At 41.0% G+C, this 18977-nt stretch overlaps 1 protein-coding gene across 6 annotated transcripts in view; it reads right to left on the minus strand.

Moving 5' to 3' along the window:
* Nucleotides 1-1754: 1754 nt before the first annotated feature.
* The window catches only part of TGFBR3 (transforming growth factor beta receptor 3), a 194068-nt gene continuing 176845 nt past the window's right edge, over nt 1755-18977 (minus strand). For 4 of the 6 annotated variants that reach the window (XM_072834462.1, XM_072834465.1, XM_072834463.1 and 1 more), the window contains 2 exons: nt 17125-17232; nt 1755-5209 (listed from right to left, as the gene is read on the minus strand). In XM_072834462.1, the coding sequence (XP_072690563.1) occupies nt 5091-5209; nt 17125-17232 (227 nt within the window). In that variant the 3' untranslated portion in view covers nt 1755-5090. The remainder of the gene's footprint in view (nt 5210-17124; nt 17233-18977) is intronic. The other 2 variants (XM_072834466.1, XM_072834464.1) reach the window with 1 other exon arrangement.

Raw genomic sequence — 18977 nt, forward strand, 5'->3', positions numbered from 1 at the left:
TCCCTCTCCCTCTGCCCCTCTTCTCCCAACCCCTGCACTCACTAGCTCTCTCTCTAAAAAGAAAAAAAAAAAAAAGGCTATAAACCAAAAACTCCCCAAACACGAAGTTCTGACACACCCATGCAAAATTTTACATACAATTTCAGGTACTTAATAGACTCTCTGAAGCTCATCTATGCATCGCCTAAGTTTCTGCCACAGTAGATAAAAAGACAGTTTAATGGAAGAAAAATCATTTGACCTGCCAATTTCTCCCTCTGTCCTCAGAGAAGTGCTGGCTCCAGGACAAAATCTTGGTGCTGAAAATGGCTGGACTGTCATCTGTAACAAGGGCTTCAACCTTACTGGAGTGAAATGCTGCTTACGCTCCTCACACTGCTCCCACTGTGTGGGCACCTACCTGTAGGAGGTACTGCGGGGAGGGATGACCATTTTGAGTGTCTGTTTCTAACCATCTAACTCACTAATTCTCAAAAGGGGAGAAGGTAGGGACATGTGTGGGCAGTTTGTAAACATATATTCAATACCATAATTTAATCCTTAACAGTAAAAATCCAAGCTATTGTTTTCATGATATAATTGTCTAGTGGGGGATATGCCACATAGAGCTTGAGTTCCAGGAGCGCCTGGGTGGCTCAGTCAGTTGAGTGGCTGCCTTCAGCTCAGGTCCTGATCCCAGGGTCCTGGGATCAAGCCCCTTGTCAGGCTCCCCGCTCAGTGGGAAACCTGCTTCTGCCTCTCCCTCTGTCCCTCCCTCTGCGTGCTCTTTCTCAAATAAATAAATAAATAAATAAATAAATAAATTTATTTATTTATTTATTTAAAAAGAACTTGAGCTTCAGAGAGATGAAATAAGTAGCTGGGAAAGTAGGCAGATTATTCCATTGAAGCCATGCCTACGAGGTTGAACTTTATCCTGAAAGCAAGTGGAGGGAAGGGCTAGAGTGGAAAGTGACATGATTTGAACCTTTTCTCAATTCTTTTGGTTGCATAGTGGAGAAGGTGTTAGTAGGGGGCAAATCTGGAAGTCAGCATATTAGTTAGGTGGTTGTAGTAGTTTAAGAGATAATGGGCCTTGGATTCTGGGTAACAGCAGTAGGGGTAGAAATAAGTAGGTGGTTTGAAGGAAGAGATACTCCAGAGGTTGAATAAACTTGGACTTATTAATTTGGTGGTGGAAAGCCAAAGAGGAGTCAAGTTAGATTTCCAGATTTCTGGCTTAGGCAGCTATAAGGTGATGGTATCCAGATCCATAGAGAATGCTGGAAGTGGCACTGGGTTATTTGGAGATGCCAATACTATTATTTCTCAGCCCTTGGTTCTAGGAGGTTGACAGAAAGGCCAGGAATGGATTCAGGGGCTGATATCCACTTCTGAGTCTCCCACCACATTTTTCCGAGACAGTGACAGCTCCTGGTGTCATTTCTTCTAGTCTATCCATTCTTTCCCTCTGCTCTGAGTTAGTTCTTTCTCTTAGGCTCTTCAGTCCTGACTCCACACCAACACAGTTGGAACAAATGAACAATTCAGAAGTCACAAGGCAGGGGCACCTGGGTGGCTCAGTAGTTGAGTGTCTGCCTTTGGCTCAGGCCATGATCCTGGGGTCCTGGGATCTGAGTTCCATATCAGGCTCTCCCTCTGTGTCTCTCATGAATAAATAAAATCTTAAAAAAAAAAAAAAAAAGAAGCCACAAGGAAAAAGTTCTATCATCCTGAGGGTAGAATTTAATGATGACAAACGAGACACACGTTAATAAATTGATATATATCTTTTTTATTATGCACAGATAAAGGACTGAAAACTGTGGTTATCAAAACTATACATCTAAGCATGTTCATAAATCGCCAACACATTGAACAGAGAAAAGAATACAACAGGGGTGTTCAAACTGGCCACAGGGATTTTCAAGGGTACTCTTTTTACCCTGATAGATGAAAAACAGCAACAAAATCAGGCTCACTCAGGAAAAACCAGAAGAGAGAAGTATTGTATTTGGAAACTGATAATAGTCCTTTTTAGAAAAACATCTGTCAGTTTCATGAACAACCCCCAGATAAAACAAACAGGAAAAAAGGTCACACACACACACAATTCGCCCAACAAAACTTGCTCTGTTAACACAACCGGCAGTACAACCATCACTCACGCCATGAGGTAGTTACAGTACGAAAAGACTGGCACGCATGTGCGCAGCCCCACACACCCACAATCATGCCTACTACAGAACACACACAGAAAATGGGTTTACAATCTTATTACAGACAAGGAAAAGACCATTTTTGTTTGTTTGTGTAGAAAATGCTACAGGGACAGCTTAAACAGAAGAGGTGTCTCTCACTTTGAAAATACAGAGTAATTGTGGTGAGAAGCTACAGGGTATTAGACCCTCTGCCTTGGGTGTTGAGAGCATTTCAACAATCGGTTTAGCTTGAACAACAAACAAAACAAAACGGCCTCTGTGAATTAGGATGTAGCCTGCAGAAGTAAGAAAAGACTGTAGACAGAAGCATTTAACTGGAATATAACAACAGTTTTAAAGACAATCGCAGAACTTGCTATAAAGTATAGCTTGTATTTTGTACTGAAACTGTGAAGTATGAAGCAACTGGAAATGTAATACGAAGCTAGGGAGATAACACTTTCTTTGGAAATATTTCTGAGATATTTACTGACGTCCACTCTCCAATTAAACATGGGATCAGGTTTACCAACACGGATTTCTTGATCTGAATACTACTACTGACAGTAAGATCCAAACAAATAAAAGGTGATTGTTTTTTCTTTTCTTTTAAAATCTTTTGATTTGCATCCATAAATTTGTAGATTAATTTTAAATTATTTATAAACTCATTGGCAATGTAGCATCTCTCTCAAAAATATACATTTTAAATATAATCACAAAAAGTGTTTTAACCCTGTCCATCTGAAGATTTGGGTCTTTTAATACCTCTTAATGGCTAATTTTCTTTTTAACAGGATGGAAAGGGTTTTTTAAACAGCAAAGAACTGATCAAAAGAATTCACAGTAACTGAAATTAAACATTTCATATGGAGTAATTTAAATTTATCGAAAACACTTAAATATATCTTTATACACAAATTTTTGTAGTAAAATATAGCTATAAGTGACTTAAAGACTCTAGTCTTCTTTGAAGACATCTTTAAACTTTTTTATACATAGAATATGCTAAAACAATACATTCTGCTGAAGGTTAGGCAAAGCGCATTATTTTCAAACACAGGTAGCATCATCTAAGTCCTCCACTCTGATACCCTTGTGTTAAAAAGTTAACTGAAGGAAATAAATTCTCTAATCTCCTATCTTCATTTGTATGTGGCAATCTGCAAAATTTTCAAGAAATCAACGTAGACAGCCTGGAAATCTTAGCTCTCAAGTAATTTGTTTTGGTTAATATTATCCAGATTGAGTATCTACACTTCTCAAATCAGAGTATTGCTCTATGACTGGTGATAGGTCTGTCCTAGCAGCGACTAGTATGATCTATCAGTATCATATCAATGACTCCCAGTATCTCCACCGACTCATGTGCCCGACAGACACTGCCTACAGGTCTTGGGTGCCATCAACATTTTCTACTTAGGGTTCCATTCAGAGAACTAGGTACAACTCTTTATTTTAAGGGCAGTGAGATTTGTTTATGAATATTGTGGGCAGGGTTTGGCCTTTTCTGTTTGTGGGATTCTGAGTCATTTTGGGGAGAATTCTGGAAAAAGGTTAATATTTATTTGCAGTGAAGCTATCCTCAGTAGTAAATGTATTGGCATGGAAATTTCCCTCTGGCATTTTTTTTTTTTTTTTTTTAACACAGAGGTATCAGTTGAGCTTATTTTAGCTGCAAAGTGGCATCATATTATTCCATTTTAATAAAATCCACCTCAAATCCTTTTTGAGTTCGGAATATACTTAAGGCAAGAGAACTAAAGCAGTCCACATGAGTGCCCTCTCCTAGATCTCAGCACTTTCTTGGCAGAACTGGTGACACTGTTCAGATAACCAACCGGAATCCAACAGGATCTGCCGTGCAATGCACGAGCAAAAGCTTTGCTTTTCACAAAAGGGTCTATTTAAAAGGTTGACGTGTTTTGAGTGGAAACACTCATTCTCCCAAACACATTTAAGAATAACTTCCAACTCTGAGGCGCAGGACATTTTAAAAAGGGGAATGAATTTTCTCTTTTTTTTTTTTTTTTTAACTGAGAAAACGAATGTGCCAGATGACATAGTCTATACCTATACTTGCATATATATTACTGTGCAAATTCCTCTTCTACTTTAAAACTACATTTGCCCCGATTTAGTTTTTCAGAGCACAAGGTCATAAATGGGCACAAATCTGCAGTCCTAGATTTTGGCTATTTTCAATTTCTTTAGGCTTATCAAGAAATCACAGAACTTGCATTAAGACATTTTTGCAGTCGGTGTGCGGGTGTGGGAGAAGGGGGAATGCTGATAAAGTCATCAGCACTGGTTTTGGCCCAGGGCACAAGAAAGGAATGTTGCTGTGATTCGTGTCAGGATGCGGTCCCTGGGGGCAGCACCCATCAAGCCACAACATCAGCCCCGAGAGGGTGTGACAGCAAAGTGAGAAGTGTGCGTCCAGAAGGTGCAAATTAGACGTGAAGGAACACAGGAAATCCTGAAGTATTCCTTTCGTTTTACATCTTGGTTCGGTTATACCAGAATCTTTGGCCAGATCTCCTCACTGGTCCTACCGTCTGCTTACTATCCTCTTACCAACTCCTTGAGTCAGGGTGAGTCTCCGGGCCCCCAGATCATGGATAGTCTTACCTGGACAAAGCAGCATTTTGAAAACTGGCATGTGTTTCACATTGAAAACCCCCCAAGCCTGTGCGGGGCTGGCAGAGAAGGCCACCACCGTGGCTTCCCCCCGGGAGTTCTAGTGTGGCACAGAAGTCCAGGGGTGGGGGTGTTAGCCCTGGGGGGGGAGGAGTACAACAGGTGGTCTTTAGATTGACATTCCCTCTCTTTACAAGGGCACCGCGACGAAGGCTGGCAAGCGTGGACACGTGGCTGGGCCCTCGGCCTGGTCGCGGGGGTGGCAGGTGGCTAGGCGGCGCTGCTGCTGGAGCAGGGCGTGCTCTGCGTGCTGCCGATGCTGTGGGCCGCGCTGCTGTTCTCCGAGGCCGGCGGCGAGGTGGGGACCTGCTGCCTTCCCGCCGTCTCCCCTGCGGTTCAAGACAAGGGACAAAGAAAGACGCGGGTTACACGAGTGCATCCCTGACAAGATCACTTCAGGGCACGTCTGCTAGGAGGCTAGTTATGATTTTCGTCTCCGATGGAACAGAAGAGTCCCATGTATCACAGTCAACCACAGACAAAAGCCCAAGCTCTCATTTCTCACTTGGATAATGGGAGAGGTCACAGATCAAGTTCACTTTCAAGATCCAAGAGCCACTATCTGTGCAATTGTAGTTGGCTTTTTTTTTTTTTTTGCACTAATTTTGTGTCAATGCCGGTAATTGAAACCATTTTAATATATTTGGTTGTATTCACTTTGTTCTTCCAAAAATGTTGTGTACAAACCATGCTTTCAATGTTGGCCTCCAAGTTTTTTAATAAGAAATTTCTGTATTGGAAAAAAAAGTTTCCTCTTGTTTTTAAAACCTCTTGCGTAGCGAAAAGCGAACTGTTTCAAGCTGACTGATGGGCAGCTCTAGTGACTAAGGCCATGATAGATGACACGGAGTCCCCAGGATTTCAGTGCCCAGGACCTTTGAAGAAACCACCACCATTTGTACAATGTGATCCAACAGCCCAGGCCTGGTATTCAGGAAACACAGTCCTAGCCCTTCTTAGAGAGACACCGTGGGGTTTGGAGGGTGAGACCTTTAGGCTGAGACAAGGGAGGCCTGGAAGTCTGGGGGCCGTTTTCTGAATATACTTGCTCCACATGGGGTTGGTGAGTCTGGATTTTGCCATAGTTGCAGCAGAGAGAGCTGTGTGGCCCAAGCACACAACCCACCTGAGAAATGGAGGTCGGACAAGTCCATTCTCAGGAAAACCTTTCGGGCAAGGAGTTCAGCTGATCGTCCAGGGGGGACTGTGGTTGCCAGGGAACGACGTCCTCCACCCTGCAGTTTACTGGGGGTGCAGTGAGAATACCTCCTAACACATTAAGCATCCCACTTTTCATTACACATCCCACTGCATTTTAACTAAACCCATTCCTTTTGCCAAATGTGCAGTGCTTTGGAGGAGCAGGAACCCCTGGGTCACACACATGGTTTGCATTTAGCACTGCGAAAGGCCCGAAAGCTAAGCCTTTTCTTCAGCGAAAATGGTCTCAGGGCAGCCCTCAAAAAATGGCTTTGTGTAGGGAAAAGTGATCAACGCTCTCTAATGAAAAACACTGCATTTTCTCTGAAAAGTCACAGCATAAACTTAATAAACTTCTGGTCCGCCCTGCAATGTGGGAAGCCCCAGAGGGCCAGGTCTGTTTATGAATGAGCCTCCTCTTTCCTGTCAAGCTGAAATACACAGCTATCAGCCAGAGAGATAAGCAGCCCTCTGGCCGCTTCATTAAAACAAAGCTCACAGAGCAAAGGCTCTGCTCTTCAAGGACAGGATCTTAGCCCGTTACTTCCATCCCTTTTCTGGGGCCCCTCAAAAGACTCTGCCAAAAAGCAGCTCTGCAAAATGTAGAACTGGCTCATGCCCTTGCATCTGGTTACAGCTTTCTCTGTCACCCATTTTACAAACCACACAACCCAACACACATTTTTGCATCAACCTCGGGGCATTTATATGTTTGCTGCATTATTTGGCCTGTGCTGGATTTCCTCTGATTATCTTTTCTTCTGGGATTGGTGGGCTAGAGGTGAGAGAGGGCCAATATTCCTCAGAGGCAGAAAAACTGTATTTTCACTCTTGTTTTTTTTAGGCAATCTATATTTTGGACCCTCCCCAGCACTGCCCTCTACCCTGCATGGATGGATGTAATTAAAGATGGGGAAGGCTGCCTCAATGACAGTGACTTTCTGCCAGAAATTCACTTTCCCCAGAGTGAGAGCTTATTTCTAGAAGGAAATCAAATCTCAGCTATTCTTATGTCAAAAACCACACCAAAAAAATAAAAAAATTAAAAAAAAACCTCCCCCAAAAAACCCAAAAGCCTCCTGAGACCCGAACAACTCGTGATATATTTAAAAATTCAGCTCCCTTAAACCCACATGTTGATCCACACCCAGCTGGATCCTTATGTTATCAATTAGAAGCACTAATGTGGCTGTGCATGGAGCACATTTTAAAACATCTTTTCTCCATTTAAATAGAGGATACGTCAGAAAAGCAGGAGGAATCAGCACTCCACTATCCCCTTCTGGCTCACCTGGGCTTCATCTGTTCAGCTTGACAACCAGCTAAAGCAAGATGGCCCTGCCTCATGACAATGAACAAGTATCTCATCCAGAACTGGACATGTGCTTGATTATTCAGAGTCGGGAAAAGTGCCAGTATGATTCCCTGCCCAGGAAGTCGGAATATTTGCTTTCTGATGTCTATTTGCCAAATATAATTTGTTGCCATGCCAGTTTATTTTAATCAGTGCCCATTAAAAAGGTCTTTCAACTTCCAGTTTTGGAAACTCTTGTGCTAATGCAAAACACTGTCCAAAATGAACACTCAAACAAAACAAAGAAGCCTATACTCAAAATTGCAGGATGCATTTCACCATGGTGGACAAGTCAACCTAACCCAATAGTCTACTGACTTCAAAATATTGTTATATGCTGGCAGATGGGAGCTACGCTTGGGGAGGAACACTGCAGAATGTATAGATTTGTGGGATCAGTATGTTGGATACCTGGAACTACTGTAACATTGTGTGTCAATTATACGATAGGGGAAAAAAATTAGAAAAAAAAATCTTCTGACTTTGAGCCAACAATGTGCCAAGTTAAGGAGAATCTTTATCTGAGAATCTGCCCAGAAATACTGAAAATATCTTCTACCATGATGGCTGCTTTCACATGTAAGACCTGAGATTTCTCAATATAACCAAATTGTTAAAAACTTTTACATTCTGAGAAATTAAGACAAAGTTTTTCGTTATCAAATGGAAATGGTGCTACAGAAAAAGTCACATGAGAAACAAAATTTAATGTGCAGATGCTTCTGCTTAAAAAGTCAGTGGAGTTCCCCTGGGTTTTCTGAGACGAGCCCTTTGGTTTTCTCTATCACAGTGACCTCCAATTTCTTGGAGCACTGACTTTCTCTAACACATTCCTTGGGTGACAGACAAAACCACCCTACTTCTAGAGAAGATGGGCAGTGAGGACCTCAGGACGAAGCACAGTAGGCCCACTTAGCAAATGTAAGGAGTTCAAGGACGGATCTTTGCTCATAAACATCATAGCTGGCCCTCAAAAGAAATGTGTTCAGTCTTCACACTTTGCTCCTAAGATTTCAAACCCCACTGAGGAAGAGAGATGGGGGAGGAAGCATTCAGAGAAGGGTGTGTTAGAACTAATTCTACCCAGCTTGCATATTTGCCTGTGGCTGAGCTGAGCTATTGCCAAAGATGCTTTCAGAAATAGAAAATTCTATTTCTTAAAGGATAATCTGTTTTATTTCTTTAGCTTGGCATGGAGTTGTCCAGATCTGATTTCCTGCCACCTCTTTGGCAGTCTCCTTTACAACCAAATTCTTATCTCTGTATCTTTCAGCATGGCAGGTTGTGGGGAAGAAACTTTTGTTTATTTGGTTTTTTGGGGGGAAGAAACTTCATCACAACATGATGTGAATAACACGGAGAGGCTCTATAGGGAAGCAGCAACAGAAGAATTTTAAAGAAAGGTGAGAGGGGGCAGCCCGGGTGGCTCAGTGGTTTAGCACCGCCTTCGGCCCAGGGTGTGATCCTGGAGACCCAGGATCAAGTTCCACTTCGGGCTCCGTGCATGGAGCCTGCCTCTCCCTCTGCCTGTGTCTCTGCCTCTCTCTCTCTCTCTCTCTGTCTCATAAATAAATAAATAAAATCTTAAAAAAAAAAAAAAAAAAAGGTGAGAGGAATCTCAATCATTTAGCCCAAAGGAGAATGTTTGCAAATATCACCCAAAGAGGATTATTATAAAGAAGAGCAGACAGCTGTTCTTTATCTCTCTTGAGGGCAGAACATGAGGAAATGAGTTTAAATGGTAGCAATAAGGATTTAGGTCACAGAGAAAAGAACTTGCTGATTATGGGGATTGGTTAGTTATAAGGGGAATTTACGGAATCTCTTTCTTGGAAGATACTTAAGCATTGGATTGAAAACCATATGCCTGGGGGTGATTCAGATTTAATATTACTTGATGCTGGAAAGAAAAAGATACTGTCGGCTAGGCCTATGTGTTGGTTGCGATTAGGTACCAATCAATGTCTCAATCTCTTGATATCCTCAGTGTAATTATTTAACAAGCTTGCTCCTGTAAGGAGAGTGAACGAGACTACCTTTGGTTTATAGAAATTTTCAATCACTATGTGTCAGTTTCAAAAATTTAAGCTACAAGACTTTTCTTCTGCAGGCAAACTCTGTAGGAGGGGCAAATTCAATGTTGCTGTAATTTATGAGAAAAGGGGAAAATATTCCAAGGTAGCAATTTATTGATTGGTTTACTTATTTTTAAGATTTTATTTATGTATTTGGCAGAGAGAGACACAGAGAGAGCACAAGCAGAGGGAGGAGAGGGAGAAGTGGACTCCCAGCTGAGCAGGGAGCCCAACGTGGGGCTCAATCCGAGGACCCTGGGATCATGACCTGAGCTGAAGGCAGATGCTTAACCACCTGTTAACCACCAACTGAGCCACCCAGGTGCCCCCCAAGGCAGGAATTTAAAACCTTTCAAAATGTCGTATTACTTTCTTTCTATATTCCTGCAGTATGGTTAACCTATTTGCACCTGCATTTTGGTTTTCTGTGGCTTTCTTTTTAAAAAGATTTTGATTTTTAAGTAATCTCGATACCCAATGTGGGGTTCCAACTTATGACCCCAAGATCAAGAGCTGCGTAATCTATCAATTGAGCCAGCCAGGCACCCCTTGCAGCTATCTTACTTTAACTTAACCTGCGCATGTGGGTGCAAAGAGTGATCCTACCATTTTTACAGTCACACCAGGGTGTGTTCCCATCTGTTCCAGTTGCATCTTTTCTGATCCCTGGGACTTAAGTCTCTTGACCCCTACTTTTTACATTTTTAAATTAAAATTCAATTAATTAACATATAGTGTATTAGATTTCAGAGGTTGAGATCAGTGATTCATCAGTCTTATGTAATACCCAGTGCTCATCACATCACGTGCCCTCCTTAATGTCCATCACCCAGTTACCCCACTCCCCCACACCTCACCCCTCACCCCTCACCTCCAGCCACCCTCAGTTGGTTTTCTATGGTTAAGAGTCTCTTATGGTTTGTCTCCCTCTCTGATTTCATCGTTTTATTTTTCCCTCTCTTCCCCTAGGACCCTCTATTTTGTTTCTTAAATTCCACATGAGTGAGGTCATATGATAACTGCCTTTCTCAGACTTATTTCACTTAGCATCATACCCTCTAGTTCCATCCATGTCATTGCAAATGGCAAGATTTCTTCTTCTTTTTGATGGCTGAGTAATATTCCATCATATACATACATACATATATACATATATATATATAAAGATGTATACATCATCTTCTTTATACATTCATCTGTTGATAGACATCTGGGTTCTTTCTATACTTTGGCTACTGCGGAAATTGCGGCTCTAAACACTGGGATGCAGGTGCCCCTTCAGATCACTATATCTGTATCTTTGGGGGAAGTACCTACTAGTGCGATTGCTGGGTCATGGAATCGCTCTATTTTCACCTTTTCGAGGACCCTCTACACTGTTTTCCAGAGTTCTCGCTCTCTACTTTAGTCATATCTGTCTTGCTGCTTCTCTCTTCTGACTAAACTTGGGAGCCTGAAGAAACTTCAGACTTCTAGAAACATTTGAGGCCTCCACAGATGCTCCTAATTAAAAACTCTGACCTGACTCAGGTAAACCTAAGGGTGTGTTTGACTTTTGCTTTAAGAACACAAAGTATGTTCAACTAAGCATTGCTGAAGAGAAGCCTGAGGGATAGGGACAGGCACACTTAATTCGAGACTTCAGCATTTATTTTGCTCTGTGAAATGCAGTGTTCCTTCCACTCTTAGATTTTTTTTCTGCCTACACATCCGAGAAACCTTCAGTATCTTATATTTTTGTAGGACTTGGGAGTTCAGAAGACTTTTCACATGCATTCTTGCTTAAGCATTCTTACCAATAACCCTGGGAAAGTAGGGGTTAGGGAAACATGGTTAATATATCTGGCTCAGATAAGAGGACTAACAGTTGAACTAGAGCTTCAAGTCCAAGGGCTGTACAGGTACATGGAGGGTGCCCCCTCCCCCTGCCCAGAACCCCCTTTCTTTTTTCTTCTTCTTATTATCATCAGACTTTGAGTAATTCTGTTCAGGAGCCGCAACACAAGTTTAAATGAAGATAAATGATGACAACATCTAACCCATCCTCCTGCATGAATCTGTTTGGAAAAGGAAAGTCTTTTAGCTTGGAGAATGGGGAGGCACAATTTTTGAGTGGATTAATAGCAACTGAAAACTTCTCTAAACTTCAAGTAGTCTAGTTCACTCTTATGATGGGGTGAGCTACCAAAATAATTACAATTAGGATATCAAGAGACTGAAACATTAGCTAGTACAAAACTGCAACCCACAGAGAGGCTTGGAGGAAAATCTCACCAAAATGAAAAGACATAAACCGACCAAAAAAAAGAAAAACCAGGAGTGGAGACAAGCTGGGGAAGAAATGGGTGAGTGACCTAGCAGATTTAAGAGAGCCAGAACCTAAGCCAACATAAGAAAAGCTGAGAAACAACCAAGTTAGAACCCTCAACAACTTAAGAAATGATGGCATCAGATACCCTAAAAGAGAGGGTAAACATGAAGGTGCAAGCACTGGAGGTAACTGACTCCTGTATAAGGAGCAGTGAAATTTCCCTGAATCCCCTTCTCTACTCTGTGTGGGAGGACCCTGCCCTTCCTCAATCAGGAGGAAGACAGGAAGTTTACTCTCTAGAAAATGAAACAGAATTTGACCAACACCAGGGCAGCTAAGAGCAGAGAACCCACCTGAAAGAGGATTAAATGAATGTCATGTACGTTGAATGTTGTGATCCCCAGATCTATAGTTTCCAATTAGAAAATAGGAAAACCTGTTTTATAGAAAACCTGATGAGCTCAAGAGAAAGATCTAAAGATGTGTTATTAAGAGTTCTTCAATAAAGCCCAGCCAGATTATCTTAAGGGAAATTCATAATCATTATTTCCGAGCCACAAGCTCAGAACTTACTCATTCTTAAATAATCCTGTATTAGCATTTTCAGAGAGATATTATACCCATGAGATGAAAATGGACATATATTTTTAATTCATAGGAAAAATGTCTTAGAATTTAAAATTTTGAATGCTGTATTTAAAAATTCAGCAGGAAACTAAACGATAAAGAAATCTCTTAGAAATTAAGGAAAAAAGTAGAAAACAGAAAAGAAAGAGGATCATTCAAAAAGCTAATTTTTAAAAAGATTTTATTTATTCATGAGAGGCGCAGAGAGAGAGGCAGAGACATTGGCAGAGTGAGAAGCAGGCTCCCTGTGGGGAGCCTGATGTGGGACTTGATCCCAGGACCCCAGGCTCACAACCTGACCCAAAGGCAGATGCTCAACCACTGAGCCACCCAGATGCCCTAATTTTTTTTTTTTTTTTTTGAGAGAGAGAAGGGAAGGGTAAAGGGAGAGGGAGAAAATCTCAAGCAGACTCCCCATTGAGTGCAGAACCCAAGCAGAGCTCGATCTTGTGACTCTGAGATCATGACTTGAGCCAAAATCAAGAGTCGGATGCTTAACTGACTGAGCCATTCAGGTGCCCCAAGAGGTTCAACTCTAAAAGGATTTCTAGAATAAGAGAACACAGAAAACAGGAGAAAACAAATAATTCTAAAAATCTTAATGCTCAAGGACATGAGTTTGTAGATTGAAAGGACTCAACGCCCAGCATAATGTATGAAAATACACCTAAATCAAGGACTATCACAAAATTTCTTCCATAAAAAAATAAACCAAACCAAACCAAACCACAACAAAAAACAGGCCAGGAATCTGAATGGCTTTGAGTTTCCCAAAAGCAATCTTCAGAGCTAAAGGTCAACGAGGAATGCTTCTAAAATTCTGAAAGACAATTATTTATGACCTGAAAGTCTACACTTTGCCAAACTGTCTACCATGTGTTTGTATAAACTGAGGATATTTTCAGATATAACAGGTATGACAAATATTTACTTCTTATGTGCCCTTTCAACAAAGGACGAAGACGTGGGAAACATGATACAGGCCATTCAGAACTGAAGTGCAGGGAACCCCCAGAACAGTGGTGAAAGAATATAAGAAGACAGCAGTGTCCAAACATAAAGGGCAACCAGTTCAGACAGGAACAGGTAAGAAGGCTCCAGGAAAGATGGAGTGAAGGAAATGAATCAGAAGAATATCTGAATGTATTATAAGGAGACCGAATCCACTGACAGAGTGCCAACAGATGAATTAGTGTGAGAAGTATACAGAAAACTAAGCTACTATGTGTATGTAGAGATAATCATTAATTCTAGGGAAAATTAAAAAGAGCCCCACATTGGGCTCCATGCTGGGCAAGGAGTCTGTTCGGGATTTCCTCTCTCTATGTGCATACCACACCCACCCCTGCCAACATGTTTTCTCTCTCAAAAAAAAAAAAAAAAACGAAAAAACAAACAAAAAATATCATGTAGAAGGAATAATATTACATAGCTAAAGTGTGATTAGCATTTTGGTAGTCATAATAATGTAAACAGTAAATACTGGCCTACCCAAAATTTCAGTATAATTCTGTTAGAGTGGTGGGGATCGGGGGGCAGTCAGAGGCATGAATGCATAATTGGGGCACAGGCTTAAAAAAAAAAAGAACTAAATTCTTATTTTCCCTTGTAGGAGGTTGACAGAAAAGACCTAAAACTGACAAGAAGTAGCAATATTATACTGTTATTTTGATACATGGATTAAATGTTCAAAAAAATCTGTTAAGAGTAAAAAATGGTGCTCTGAGGAGAGAGAAAAGGGATTCGGGCAGTAGGGGACTCATGTTCTTCATAACAAGTCTCATAGAACTATTTCAGCCTTTCAACTCTATGCATATACTGCCGTAGGCTAGTTTAAAGGCTAAAAAGTTTAACTACAAAATAAAAGTAAATACTTTTACCCCTCACCCCAAAAAACCCTTCATGGACTAGCAAGGCTCTCAGGAACATGAAGATTCTAAGGTTCCTTTCCAGAACCATTCTCATTCCAACTGCTCCTCCTCTTTGCAAAATCTTAATAGATAATGTAAGTTTGAGTTTTCCAAACAGAATAGGATTAATAGAGCTTTAAGGAAGTATCCTTCGTGGTGCCCAAACCTATGATATGAAAAAGTAGAGACTCAGCTCCTTAGACTAACACACATTCCAGGTATGTAGGTAGAGAGCCGCAATTCAAACACATCACTTGGTTTTGTGCTCTGTACTCAGATGGAAGGGAAAGCATAATCAAAGAGAATCTGTCTAAATTAAGGATTGTTTTGGACTCAGAGGCAGATGCTAACTTGAACCCCCAAATTATACCATATAAGGTCTGAGTTCCACAGCTTAGATTATTGTGGAAATTGAATGCACTGAGTCTGTGTTTGTACACAAACTTCTCTCCACGGGCTCCTGCATTATGATCTCTTTTCATTTAAATTTGTTGCCTAGCTGATCCAGGTGCAAAACTGAAGGAGTTCTGGACAGGATAGTACCACCGAGCTCGGAAGTGAGCCTCTTTCACACTTACATGATGTTGGCTTTCCTTCAGAGAGTCTTTAAAATGAACCAGAGGCTACACATTTTAGTAAAAAGTCATTCTGAAGCTGTATCATATGTAATGCTAGCAGATGGTGGAGCCCAAATGACAGTGTCTATAAACCTTTTAACTTCCAAATCAGCATAGTTTAGATTGCTGGAAGCCAGAACAGAAAGGGTTTTTAGTTTTTCCTTTAATCTATTTCCAAACCCATTTCTCTATTAACAAAATGTAAAAACTCCTCCCCTTCTGGTTTGTTGGGGGAAGGGAGCAGGAACAATAAACTTTGGAATTTAATGAGCAGAGCAATAAATGCCATAAAACCATGCTTTGCTTTTTTTATCAGGTTTGTGAGCTTGGCTAGCACACAAGAGCCTGGGATTATCAGAGGGAGTTCAGCGGGTTGTGTGCCAACAGTGAGGGCCATGTGGTAGCCCTCCTGCCTGACCTGGCCTCACCTGGCCTGAGATGAACTCTCAGGGCTTGAGGGTGTAGCTCTATGGCCAAGGCTAGTCATGGCTGGGCAGGCACATGTTAAGCATAGGTGGATAACCAGCCCATATAAAACCCTCGGGACTACAGAGTTTTTTTGGCATAGTTTCAAGTTCATTCCCAATATACAGCATAAGCTGCCAACAGCGCTGGAGCCTCATAGCCATGCAGGAGATTGGGGAAAGATTGTGAGGCTGGTGTGAGATCTGAATGTGTCAGTATTCCTATGAAATATTATTTATTCTAAAATGCTACTCTGCTAAAAGCTGTCCCTTCTGGTGCTTGTATGAATTGTTCGCGAGGAAGAGTATTCTCAAGCTGACTCACAGAGGTTTGTATATCCTCAGAATCATGACATTTGAGATTAAGACTCCTATTTTCTCTCTCATGTGAAATATACCTCATTCAAACATCACTGACTAGGAATAATAATCTGAGGACTCAAAGCCCCACAAGTACACTTTCCTTAACTTTTGCTTTGGATTGTGTGACTTCTCTATGCTAGGCACAAAAGGATCTCTTCTCTTGCCATAATCTAAAATGATTCAGTAGGAGGATGCAATATTTGAAGTGAGAGTTCTGGTAAGGATTAAGATATGACTTCTCAAAGTGCCCTTCTGTGCTTCTCTGCCTTTTAAAGCAGTCATCTTTTCAGCTTGTCTGGCTGAATGGCCCAAGGTAAAGCCAAAGATCATGGCACTCATTGGTTCAATGGAAAATTAATGAAATTCTAAACAGAAGGGCTGAACCTGTCGCTGGCCTCTCAGCAACCAAGCACAGTTTACCTGGGTTACAGTGTAAACTGTAAGTATTCAAGGACATAAAACCCCAACTAGCTCATTAGACGTACCCTAAAATGTCTTTCTTCCCTATATCTATCTGCAAGGAAATTAAGAAAGAAGCAACATAAGGGCAGTCCATTTGTTTCTTCCCCACTGCACTAAACTCCCCTTGCCAGGTCCGCATTGTGTGCTGGGGTGCGAACAGATTCTCTGTTCAGGCCAGAATGTTTCAACCTCAGGAGTAGGGGGGAAGGGCAAGAGAAGGGGCACATCAGAATTTTGCTGGATGAGGAACACAGCTTCAAAACAAAGTGCTTTCACTATTTCTATTTGTTTGCAACTCATGAAAATATATTTTAAAAACTTAAATAACTTTATAGAAGAAAGACGAGAATTTTATGCTTATCAAAGAGGACATGGCATGGACTTTAAAAGGATCAAGAAATTCTGGTTTAAGCCATTGAGACTGGGGACTCTTAGGGACAGTGCTCAGCCTCCTGGCAAATATAGTAGTAAAATCTTAGCTTCCTTTTTCACTTCCTGCCTATTCATGTCTGTGCTGAAGTCTTTAGCTTTGAGGGAAGGGTTTATATTTCTAGTTTGTCTACATCAATTTTCTTTAATTAAACCCTAACCACAAAATAGCTTTATTAGTAGCCAGCCTTCACCAACATCTCAATTGCAATTAACATAGTTTAAACATTCCTTTTCTAATGGTGCTTAAAGCAAACTATATTTTTGCAAAACCCAATTGATGCCAAATATGTACATGCACAAACAGCGGGAATGACCTTTCTTTCTCATTCCTTATTCCATCCATTCATCCATGCAACAAAACACTGAAAAGTCTGCTGTGTGGCAGACACACAGGACACACACCAACTAATACTTGATGGTCACACTCACCTGTGTGAGAATAGATGTACCACAAGGCCCCTGTGAGGAGTGCTCCAATCACAAATGCTGCAAACGCAATGCCCATCACAGTGAGGGTGTCCAGACCATGGAAAACTGCTATAAGGAAGGGAAGCCAATACATATTTTCAGTGAGTCTGCACCAGATGTTGCAATTCTGTATTTCTTACACAAACACTGTCAGGAAGGTGGGCATTGACTAAGAAAATGAGGACAAAATGAGAGTTCCAAACAACTGCAATGTATTTGAAACTTGCACACTTTTTTTTTCTCAAAAGAAAAAACGAAATGATCAGATTTCCAAGATATCTTCAGTTTGAAGATTATTTGGAAAATGAAGTAAGCACCCATTACCAAAATGTGGTGCACTGTTTCTTACTCATCAAACACTTCCAACAACGAGACAAGAAAACACAGAAAACACAGTTCAAATACTCTACAAAAACATTTTCATGGACATTTACAAGTGTGAGAGGTAACAGGAAAAAAGGGGTGACAAGGAAGAAACATAAGGAAAGGATCAACTATTCCTATAGATTCTAACATCTCACTGGTCCCCTCAGATCAAACCCTCCATCTTAACAATTATATATTGTGTCATTTTAAACAACCTGCTTTTTAACACTTTTCCAATCGTGATCTTTCTATGAGGGGGACGGAAATACTTCTCGATGTGAAATGATGTCAGTTTTATGGTCAGCAAAACATATAAATAGAACCAATTGTTCCTCCACTTGGCAAAGATGTTTATATTTGAAATTAATTCCAGGCAACAGAAATAGAACATTTCCTTTCATTTAAGAGAACTACCTTCTGTGAATCACTTATAAGAAGTTAAAACCAGTTTCCAAGAGACAGGGGTTTTCAGGAGAATCAAATTTCTGAGGTGTCTATTTTTTAAATATAAATTTAAGGTATAGAATCTCCCCAGTATTTCAATTCCATTTCTCCATTCCTCTTGAGTCAGAAGTGACTCCAGCTGATTTCTATATAAATTAAATCTCTTTGCCTTTCATCTCACTTCAGTGTTAAAAGATCTAGTTGTATAGACAAATGTGACCTCCCCAACTCCCGCCCCAGGCAGCCCCAGAACTTGTAAGGGCTCAGGAGAGAATGCCACGCTAGTGAAGATGCTGGAATTTTGGAATTTCCAAGTCCTGGTGGCTACTTTTCTAGACATATCCCTCTGATGTGTTAACTTCTGGAAATGGGGATAGAACCACTTCACTTGCTGAAGGTAGGAAGTGAACAAAAAAAAGTCTGTAAAAGGTCTGGGGATCCTGAGGGAAGTATGAACTGGGAAGAACTCCAAAAGTTAAGTTGAACCAAACCATCAATTCAACTTAAGTTAGCCTGTAGATATTAAAAGATGATTTGCCTTTCTATGCTTACAGATGCAAAATTGGGGCATGACTGAAAGTTTCTAGTTAAAACTCCCCTGAAATTCTAAAAATGGAGATGTCATTTATGAAAATCAGGCTGGGAAAGTATGAGAGAAATATGTCCCTAAGTCTTCCTTTGTGGGCTCATGGATACTCTTCTATGATATTGTTGAAATAAGACACTTCATTAGAAAAGTTTAGTGCTTTGCGTAAAGGAACTCGCCAGGCTGTTCTGTGTATGTGATGAGGTCAGCCATGGAGACTAACACAGAGTTCTCAGGGAAGGAAAAAAGCACAGGTTCTCCCCCACAAGGCCACATCATCTAGAAGAGCTCTGGGTGTAAAGCCAGAAAGCCCAGGTTCTAGTCCTGCCTGAATGCCAATTATTACTGTGGGCAAGGCACCTAAGTATTTTCTGGTCAGAATTCTCTTCCATACAAAGTGATAAAATTGGCTCAAACC

This window comes from Canis lupus, chromosome 8 (assembly GCF_048164855.1).
Source record: "Canis lupus baileyi chromosome 8, mCanLup2.hap1, whole genome shotgun sequence".
Taxonomy (NCBI): domain Eukaryota; kingdom Metazoa; phylum Chordata; class Mammalia; order Carnivora; family Canidae; genus Canis; species Canis lupus.